Here is a 10,334-nt window from a genome sequence, read left to right as displayed (position 1 = left end):
ACCTTCACCGGTTCTTGATGTGCTGCGAGACCGAACTACCCCGGTGAGCCCCTTAAGAAGGCATTCATAGGCAAGCCCTGTTATTTCCTGCAGCCCGAGCCCCCCTCCCTCCCTCCCGGACCAGACCAGACAGACGAGATGTTATCAATAACGCAAACCTTTCAAAAAGCCCCCTTTTAAAAGCGAGTACTTCCTCTGCTTATTTCATGTGGTATCCTGGGGAACTCGGCTCACCCCCCCCCGCTCCACCCCACATATTTCACGGCGAAAAAAAAAGATCTAACAACATCCTTATTGTGTTGTTTTACCTTGTGCTCCTTTGCAGCCTCCCTCTGCCACCCATTTTCTGCCCCCAAAGTTACAGCCCCAGAAAGGGGAGGGGGGGGGGGAAGAGACCAACCACAAGCTCCCCCTCTCCCTTCATTTGATTAATTCTCATTAGGGCCTTTGAACAAACAATATGCTCCCCTCTCCAATAACAGGCAGGGTATATATTACACTGCAAGAAAAACAAACAAGGCTCACTTAAAGACATCCACACCAAATGCAATTCCTGGAGAGAAAGGGGGGAGGAGGGCGGAGGGGGAAGACGCATGCAAAGCAGCAGCCTCCAGATTTCTAAAATGCCAGTCACAGGGCAGCAAACGGAGAAAATGTTCCACAAATCGTAAATCAGCGAGACGCTTTGACAAGGGGCAGCATCTTCCAACACGGGGCTCAGCTACGCCTCCTGAAAGGAAGATGGACCAGGGAAATGGAAGAGGGACTGGAAGCACTGCACCCCCTGAAAGGCCCTCTCTCACTGACGCTGAGAAGAGCTGTGAGGATGCGACCGCTCCATATAAAAATAAAGCCAATCATGTCTCCTATATGTGGCATACAGCAGATAGGTAAGTTCCCTTTCAGGCACCTGCACACCAGATGCAGTCAGCTGTTCTCCGCACACACCGCACGCCTGGCACGCAGGACAGCTGGACCTTTCACACCATCACGCCCAGCTCTTTCCTGGGCCATCCAGCTCTTGAGTCCACACCATACAGTTCCTGGCCCCTGAGTACATCTCTCTGCACCAGTCCCATATAGCTGGAGACGTCATTTAGACCTTAAGTATGTAAAATGCAGGTGCACTTGAATGGTTCTCACCTAACTGCTCACCTGCTGTAGCTAGTTTGCCTCTCTCAGACAAGACCCCAAGAGTTGGGAATGGAGAACACTTAGTAGCCGAGATGTCCCTGAGCAAGGCCATTATGCCTACTGATGCTATTATTTATTAACTGTACTGTAGCCAGAAAGGTGAACAGACACTAGTTGTGTTAAATAACAAAAACCCACAAAGACTCAAGACCAATGGTCAGACACAGCTCACCTTACCAACAGAATCAGCTGCACTTAAGGGTACTACCCGAACCAAGGCAAGGAGCACTTGACATGAAACTCTCTCTGAGGGTACAGTTGCAATGCACCTGCTTAATTAATCTGCTTGTAGTGAATTAGCAACAACATTCACCTTTCTCCACACTGATGTATCCATCCCCAGGCACCAAATCTACTCCACCGGTAGGATTCAAGGAAGATAGGTCTCACTGACTTTCAGTGGATGGATTACTTAGACTTGGGCCTCCAACCAAACTAAAAAGAATAAGATGCTCCACTCGCATCGTCAGGGACAGCAATTCTCCTTTTGACATCCCAGCCTAATTGACGTGAAATCTTATAAAGCCTCAGCACCATTCTTACTTCACCCAGTCTGGAAATAAAAGGCACTTCAGGTGTAACAAGGAGGAAAGGGACCTGAATGAGTTTATACAAGAGTAAATGTAATGAAATGTGTCTTACCTGAAAGCCCCCCAGGGGCTAGACAATTAGTTCCCCCTGTTTCAGTGGAGGAAGGCACAGAGTCTGGACAATCTGCTGCAGCGGGGGAAAGAGTGAGAAATAGTTTTTATTAATATTAGTTCCTTAACACGCTGTAAACAATGTCAAGAGCAGAAGACACATACCACAGGGTTTAACAGGAAACTATTACTAATTGTCTGCCCAGTTCATAGTGATACTTCCACCCTAACTCATCACCCTTGTCTAGGCTCCACACTGCCACTTAATCATCAGTCAGGGCATGCAAAAATTAGTGAGAAATAGTTTTTATTAATATTAGTTCCTTAACACGCTGTAAACAATGTCAAGAGCAGAAGACACATACCACAGGGTTTAACAGGAAACTATTACTAATTGTCTGCCCAGTTCATAGTGATACTTCCACCCTAACTCATCACCCTTGTCTAGGCTCCACACTGCCACTTAATCATCAGTCAGGGCATGCAAAAATTATATGCTGGCTGGAATTTTTTTGTCCTAGTCACTGGGTAATTAGCTGAAGTCTGCCATTCTTGTGCAACTGATTGAACTCCAAAAAGTTGAAACAGTGTCTTACACCTTGACTATAGCACAGAACTATATTAGCAAGGTAGCAGTACTAAACTGGGAAACATAAAAACACTTTCTGTCACCGACAGTCTAATAAGGGCTTTGCTCTCTTGCTTACATTTTTGGAGCCCTTTTCTTTTTGGCCAATTTCAATTACTCAAACACTTTGCCTGTCATTCATGGGAATTTACTTTGCTTTCCACTGTCTTATGTGCGCATCAATGGACTCTAACTGGCTGACTGGGCTGAATCCCTCCATCCACCACTGCACAGAATTTTTACAAGGGAAAATAAGAAAAAAATAGAGTCTCATTAACCATTCCTCTGAACAGATTACAATTTTTTGGTTCAGAGAGGGACAAAGTCTGAAACACTGAAACGCTCTTCTCCCTCTACGTAACTGTAGCTCTTCCCCCTCTACGTAACTGTAGCATGAGATCCACACTGATCAACCTAGTATTGCTTGTAAACTTGCACTTTTGTTAATCCTGTGTCAAGGGAAATGTAAACATGGAGATATTGGGGGCTCGGTGCATTTAAAAAGTCAAGAGAGCACTTTCAGCGTACATCCAACGCACAGGCTCCTGGCATGCTGACGAGATGACCCTTCTTTTCACAGAGTTTGGACACTCCAAATTGTATCTTTTCAGCTCTGGCTTTCTCTCAGCCAGGGCCACTGCTACTAGGGTTGACTTTTCTGTTACAAGATGTGTCCCCCGTCCCCCCGTCCCCCCCCAGCCAAGCACTGGCTTCTGAAAACTAGTGAAAAAACATGTGTATGTGTAATCTCATTTTATCAGAGTAAAGTATAACCCATAACAGGAATATACAGTTTAACAGGATACACTTAATCAAACTGAAAACAATAGGGGCGACAGGAAATAGACTTACTTGTGAAATACTGTATACTATACACTTTCTAAATGCCCTGTAGGGTTTTCTACGTTCCAGGAAAAGCTGCTTTTTTTTTTTTAACCCCTTTCTACTTTCCAATCTAAAATAGAAGATTCTCTTGTCCCTTTCCCCTAAGATTACTTCAAATGAATTTGCTAATTGCTTTCCCTCTGCCCGCGCTTTCCTGAGCTGCAGGTTGGATTGTGCTACAGAGCAATGTTGCCTGTTGAGCTCTGATCTGCCCCTACTTGCAAATCATGCTCCCACATGGAAGTCAGTGTAAGCCTCGTGCCATACATCAAAGGACATAATTTGCCCCTTACATGTCATCTTGCTCTAGGGTCAAACATAACCAGGTCCTCTGTTAGTAAACCAGACATTTTTAAGTAACTTAGGATCTATTTCTCAAGACAGCAAGAGACAGTTATAGCAATATGTCAACTTCTTGTGACTTAAAAAGACATACCCTTAACCATAAGACTGCTCTGGAGTTAGAGTAATCTTATTACAAGGCAAACTCAAACACAAATACCATCTCTGTGTTTCTTCAGACCCTCCCAAAAGCCTGGACCTTCCTGACTGTGGCTCTGCATCAGGATATGATGGTGCAACCCAGTATACTTTCATTTGGTTGCTCTCTGGACTTCAGTTACTTTCCAATACCCAACATTAAGTTCCCTTTACTGATTCATTACACACACAAAAAGACACCTGACCAAGAACAGCACATTTCAGAACTGGGAGAAGTGCAACGCCCAGGTACGGCCTACGCAACTGGTGTGATCCGCCTACGTTCTTTACGTTAAACTTGGCTAATTTATCCACGCATTTCCCATTATCCCTGCCCTCTGGCTGGTATGGAGTATTTTGTCATCTTTTCCTAGGACTGGATCCCTCCAAAACTTGAGAAATTCATCCAGAGTGACTAGTTGTTTATCCCTTCATGCCTGAAGTCAATTATCACCCAAAAGGAGTCATTTCAAGGGAAAGTGAAACCGCAAAGACAAGGAGCCCAGCCCGGTGAGGTGCTGAATGTTTCCTGCAAGTTGCTAAACTTTCAACTCCCATTCAAATCTGCAACCCTTGAGGGCACGCAGCATGCTGCTACACTGAGTTAGGTTTTCTGCATCCTGATTCTCAGCTGACAAACATATGGGATATTTAAATCTACCTGGGAAACAGAACCCAGTGGACTAGCCACCCACCCAGGCTAGCTTCTCCACCACATCCTCAGGCACTCAGGGCTTGGAGTTTGAACCCAGAGGCCAGCTGCCCCTAGGGTTACTTTCTACTTATCCCTGGAAGGAACTGGGGGCAAAGCACCTCCAACTTGCTCTTGTGAGACCTCCTCTGGCCATGGGTGGCAGTGACTGCCTCCAGAGGAGACGAGTCCAGCCGGACCCAGCCAGTACAGACTGATGCTAACCAGGCTGATGCAAAACCAGTGTGCAGCCACCTGGAAGTAAGGAAACCAGAAGTCCAGCAAAACCCTGTGGAAGCTAAACCACAGGCCCAGCCACTTTCAAGAAGTCAAAGACCTACACGGGAACACCAGCATCCTTCTTGCCCTGGAAATCCAGCACAGTCAGAAACAGGAGCCATTGAAAAGGAGGCAGGATTGCCCAGGCCATTTACACCATCACACAGAAAGGGCTCATGGATATGGAATAGCAAGACAGACTTGGCAAACATCAATCCTCTGGATCATGGTGTACGTGCAAGAGATCTATGCGACCATCACATCAAGACCTTCATCTAGGCAAGAGTATGGAGGAGTGGAGTCTGCCCTAGACCCTTTGGGCCACAGAGTCCCAAGGCCAGACCAAGTCCAGACACTCAGTGCCCCGATGGCTGTAGCTGCTGCCAGAGACCAACAGATTAGAGCAGCTGCTGACTGCCAGCACTTCAGTGTGGGCACATTTCTGCCAGGGTGATGTCCCTTAGCCTTTCTCCAGCCAAGGAGTACCCGCAAGGCAGCAGGGCTAGGGTTTTGAGGAGCCCTATACTTGCCTTACTCTGGAGGTTGCAACACTGTGGTATTTTATAGGAGCTTCCCCATGAGTCACCCCACCACACTGCCACCAGGCCCTCCAGTTGGATGCAATTTATGGTCATACCCAGGACAGAAAGATGGACTTACTAGTTAAACGGCCCCTCTACTTCTGACTTCATTGTACTGACCCCCACCCACCCCAGACTCTCTGTGAAGGTTCATATCCACACAGAGTTGGGGTCATATTATATCAAGAGCACAATTCCCTTGGAGTTCGCATCTGCAGTCCTTCCAGAGGTGATGACTATCACTGAAGTTAATGGGAACAATAAGAGCTGCAGGTTCATGCTCTTGAGTAAGGATGGTACAGCCCTTTGCTCCAGGAGCATTTACAAAAGCTGTAAAGTCACTGCAAAATATACTTCGGTTACGTCCGAAGTTTTGGGAGTCTACTTACTCTCAGCTTTGCCAATGATTTGTTGCGTGTCCCTGTCCAAGGAAACTTTGCTAAATCTCACTTCACCCATCCTGAAAATTGCTGTAACTACACTTATTTATTGGCTTTCGTTCCCATTTATAAAGACTGTGGGCTTCATCCTTCAAGCCTTGCTCATGCAGCATCCCCACTTACTCCAACTGGAGTTCTTCATTAGAAGCTCTTGCATGACTTAACCTTAAAGGCTGATATATTCCTGTTAATAATAGCACTGCATTTCATGTCAACATCCTGTGTCAAGCTTCCTAGTAGAGACGCTAGCCTCTGTAGATAACAATGCTGAACTGACCAAGCGGTTTTCATCATCATAGTAGAAAGGCTCCTCCACTCACTCAGCCTGCTGGGTCCTCTGCCACAATCTCTTTGCAAAGATGTGCAACAAAAGCAAGTGGAAGAACAGGAAGGACAGGACTGTGTTTAAAATCTGCCCAATTTGAACCCCCTTCCATTGAAAGCTAATATTTTTTCATCTAAGTAGCCTCTAACCAAATAATGGTTGGCATAATGCTTTGAAACCTAGAAAAACATGAGAAAGCATGCTCCCAGCCTGGTTGTGTCTGCAGCAAGGGATAGCAACGCGATCTACACACAGCGCTCCATATGTGTGTGCTCTTGCTCTCCACAATAGCCTCGATTAAAGAGGAGACCAAAAATAAAACCTGCCAGAGGTTGTGAAACCACCTGCAATGACAAACTTACAGATGTCTTTTGTCCCTGTCACTGCCCCGTGCACTTCCCTATTCTGAATCCAACTGCCAAATGTATTAAAAAAAAAAAAGCACAAAAAAAACTTTTTTGGTGAGTAACCAGTTGTTTTTGTGTTTCCGATTGGCAGCATTAATCACTTCCTATTGGCCGATATGAAGAACTTTTCCTTTCAAAATAGCACATTCATTTCTGCGGCTTTTCTGTTTACACACATTTTGCTACCTTATGTCAACACTTGCTAATGAATAAATATATCACTCCACTAACTGAAAATGAGGTCCTGGCAAAGGCAGATTGGATGTTTAAACCCTGCTAATAGATTTATCCTAACATCTTTACAGGAAGCTCAAGGCAATCATTAACTCTTCTTTCCTACAGTTTTATGTTAGCAGCTCTCCTCCTCAACTGTCCACAGATCAGTTTGTGTCTTCCCCCAGGGTCATTATTCGGTTAAAAAAAAGGCCTAAGCCTTTGAACGTCCTAAGGAAGCATCACTCTCTTGATTGTTACAGACTGTCTCAGTGATAACGTTCTTCCTCTAACAATAAAATTCTGTCCTACTCAGTCCACACTCGACTATATTAAGAAACAGTTCCTTAATCAGAACAGCTAGTAAATGCAAGTAACACTTGTTAGGGATGTAAAGCACAACACTGATATCTCCTCATTACATAATGAACTTTTATCTAGTGTTTTTTTTTAAAGACTAAGGCAAAATATTACATGCAACCCATTCATTAGTTGAACAGCTGTGCCTGTTTCCCCATGGCACAGAGAAACCTGTGTGTTATAAGAGCTTACAATGGGGAAAGAAATGGACCTTGTTATAAGATCCAGTCCTGGAAGTTCCTAAGAACTTAATTTAATCAGAGTTAGTTTTCTAGAGCAAACTTTTTTTGTTTTTTAAGAACTGACCGAGGGAAACTGTGAAGCGAAAAGACAAACTTCATCCCCTGGGGGCTGAGAACTGCTTGGGCTCCAGCAGGCAGCCAATCCCAAGCAACCAAACAGCAACAATTTTAGAAAAACAGACCTGAACTGGGTCTTTAGAAAGAAATCTATTTTTGACTCTCCTTCATAGCAGGCTGCGTTGCGTGACTTCAAGACGCAATCACAAAGACAATCGTGCTGCAATCAATACTTTGGGTCCATTAATCTTCAGAGAGATATGAAGCGTCTCGGTGGAGTCCTGCCCTTCCCTGACTTCATCCACATTTCCGATTTCCACTAAACCTCTCTCTCCTTCCACAATGCCAGTCCTATTTATCTAACACAGGGTGAGCCTGCCTGCCAACCAGAAGTTTATGCAGACAACCGCAACAGAGCTTGGTGCCAGCCTCAAATGGGCTTCTGCCCTGGCAGTCTGCCATTCAATTACAAGCAACAGGCATGCAGAGCTGTGTTAAAAAACTTTTGATATTCCCTTCCATTTATAAAAAAAAAATAAAAAAATCTCATAATGCTGAATTCCAGAGGATTTCAAACATCAAGAAGATCTGCACAAACCACATGTGTCAAAACTGCTCTGTGCCTTTACTCATGAGAAATTAAAAATTTCCTACACTCCTCTGCTACAACCTCTACTAATCTTAAATGCATCATCACTGGGAACAGGGTTGAGAACAAGCCTTGCATTTTTTCCCTGTGCCACATAACATTATCAGCTACACTGGGAAGACTGCCTGAGAAGGTGTTCATTAGGCAAAGTGGGCAAGACCTCCAAATTGACATTACTTTCTCTTCAGATCCATTCCAAAATGTTCCAAGTCCCTTGTTGGGAAAAGCCAGCAGTTGCAATCACCATCCCTACCAGATCCCCTGCTAAATTTGACAGCCGCAGGAGGTTTTTTCAGAGCCAAAACATGTATTCCTTCTTATGGGGCGGGGGGGTTAAAAAGCGCAGAACACCCCAGTGAAATGGTCAAAAAGTGAAATGCATCAGACGTGTAACAAAGGCAAGAAACATTTCCCCGGAGAAAGAGTTGTTTTCCCTTTTTATCTGAAGACAGTAGCCTCTGTTTAAAGGTCTACTTACCAGTTGGTTTGAGAAAATCCATTGGATATCTGGAGTAGGGCGGAGGGGGAGACTCTGGAATTAGAAAAGTACAGAGAAAATAAAGGCAGAGCCATGAGAAAAAAAAGATAGGAACTTATGATAACAGTGGCATTCTTTTAGCAAAACTGTTTGTCTTAGCTCTGGGGGTTGGAGGCAGGGCAGCTAAGCGGCGATTGCCTTGATATTTAGCTGTCAGATAAACAAAAGGGGCCGCCTGGCGCCAGTCTCCCTGCTATCTGCTACTCTGGCTGTCTGATCAGGGCCTCCTTGGCTCAGCTAAAACACTCCAGCTCTGGAAATCACCAACTGATCCCGACTGCCAGATAATCCTTGCTAGCTGCATACACATTTAACATTTCACAGAAAAGGGGAAAAAAAAAAAAAAAAAAGAAAGGCTGGGGGGAAGAGGGGGGGGAAGTGGAAGGAGGAAAATAATAATCAAGGGCTGCCCTTCAGCAATTCCCCGCTAGTCAGAAGGGGCCGATTTCTGCGCTACAGCAGCTAAGCAAAGTTTGCAAGTAATTGCCATGTTTTCCGAAGGAGGAGGGGAGAGGCGGCGGCCGGCCGGGCCGGGGGCGCCACGCCGCCCCGAACAGCACCACCAAGAACACTGCCGGGGGAGCCCTGCCTTCATGCACCGGCCAGGCAAATGCACCGAAACTTTTTTTGCTGGGGCTTATTTGGAGACACAAAGCTGTGCCTGGAGGAGGCGGCAGCATGGCTGCAGCTCTCAAACGTTTTCTTGTTGCGGGGGCTGGGACCCACTGGCCCCCAGCGCCTGCACATCCCAGCCCGGCTGGGCATGTCTGTATGCACGGAGGAGCAAGGGGGCCTGTCCCCCGGTCCTTAGGCTGGCTGCTCTGCCCCTCAGGCCAGGCCGGGCCAAGCCCCCAAGTTCAAGTCTCCCGAATCCTTCTCCCAGCCGCCCTCCCCCCTCCTGCAGCCCCGGGGCGGGCACCATCCTGCTCTGCCCGCTCAGCACCGCTGCCAAACCCCGCGGCTCAGCACCTCTTTCCTCCCCCAAATGTTCTGCACATGCAACCATGCACCCGCCAGCCCTGCCACCCCCATGCACACTCACAAGTGTCCAACCAGTCCATATGGACCGTGTGTGTGTGTGTGTGTGTGTGTGTGTGTGTGTGTAGTCCATACAGACCATATGTCTGTGTGCAGTCCATAGACCACATGTGTGTGTAGTCCTGATAGACCACATGCGTGTGCAGCCCATATAGGACATGTGTACAGCCTGTGTGTGTGTAGTCCATAGACCACACACGCGTGTGCATGCAATCCATACAAACCACATGTGTGTGCGTGCACGTACGTGTGTGTCCCCCCCCTTGTCCGTACCTAGTTCGCAGAGCCTGCTAAGGTGATGGGGATTGCAGCAGACCAGCTCTGGATGAGTTTTTCCATAAGATTCACAGCAACATAACCTCTTGACTTCCGAGCAATGCCTGAGATCGGGCCACCTGAATATTTTACATAGCAGCAAAGGGAGGGAGTACCAATGCTGACCCAGTCTGGAGTCCACCTTGCCGGGCAGCAGGAGGCAGGAGGTCCGGGTGCCCCCTCGGGACTCCACGGCTTGCAAAAGCCCCTCCAGCTGTTTCTCCTTCAGCCTCTTGAGCACGGCGTGGGTCAGCGCCTTCAGCTCCGCCTCGGAGCCCAGCGCCGCCTTGCCGAGCTTGCCCGCCTTGCCCATGCAGCAGCCCCGGCCGCCGCCGGCCCCATGCGCCCGGCTGTCCGCGGCGGCGGCGCCC

At 47.0% G+C, this 10,334-nt stretch overlaps 1 protein-coding gene across 2 annotated transcripts in view; it reads right to left on the bottom strand.

The window, feature by feature from the left end:
• Positions 1-10,328, bottom strand: part of SMAD7 (SMAD family member 7) — a 39,775-nt gene extending 29,447 nt beyond the window's left edge. The window contains exons 1-3 of one of the 2 annotated variants that reach the window (XM_025211557.1): positions 10,090-10,328; positions 8,551-8,604; positions 1,837-1,911 (exon numbers count right to left, since the gene is read on the bottom strand). In XM_025211557.1, coding sequence (XP_025067342.1) covers positions 1,837-1,911; positions 8,551-8,604; positions 10,090-10,276 — 316 coding nt within the window. In that variant the 5' untranslated portion in view covers positions 10,277-10,328. The remainder of the gene's footprint in view (positions 1-1,836; positions 1,912-8,550; positions 8,605-10,089) is intronic. The other variant, XM_025211558.1, reaches the window with a different exon arrangement.
• Between the last annotated feature and the right edge of the window lie 6 nt (positions 10,329-10,334).

The sequence above is a fragment of the Alligator sinensis genome, unplaced genomic scaffold, assembly GCF_000455745.1.
Source record: "Alligator sinensis unplaced genomic scaffold, ASM45574v1 scaffold1204_1, whole genome shotgun sequence".
Classification (NCBI taxonomy): domain Eukaryota; kingdom Metazoa; phylum Chordata; order Crocodylia; family Alligatoridae; genus Alligator; species Alligator sinensis.
Note: the sequence above shows the minus strand (reverse complement) of the source record. Positions and strands in the feature narration are given on the sequence as shown.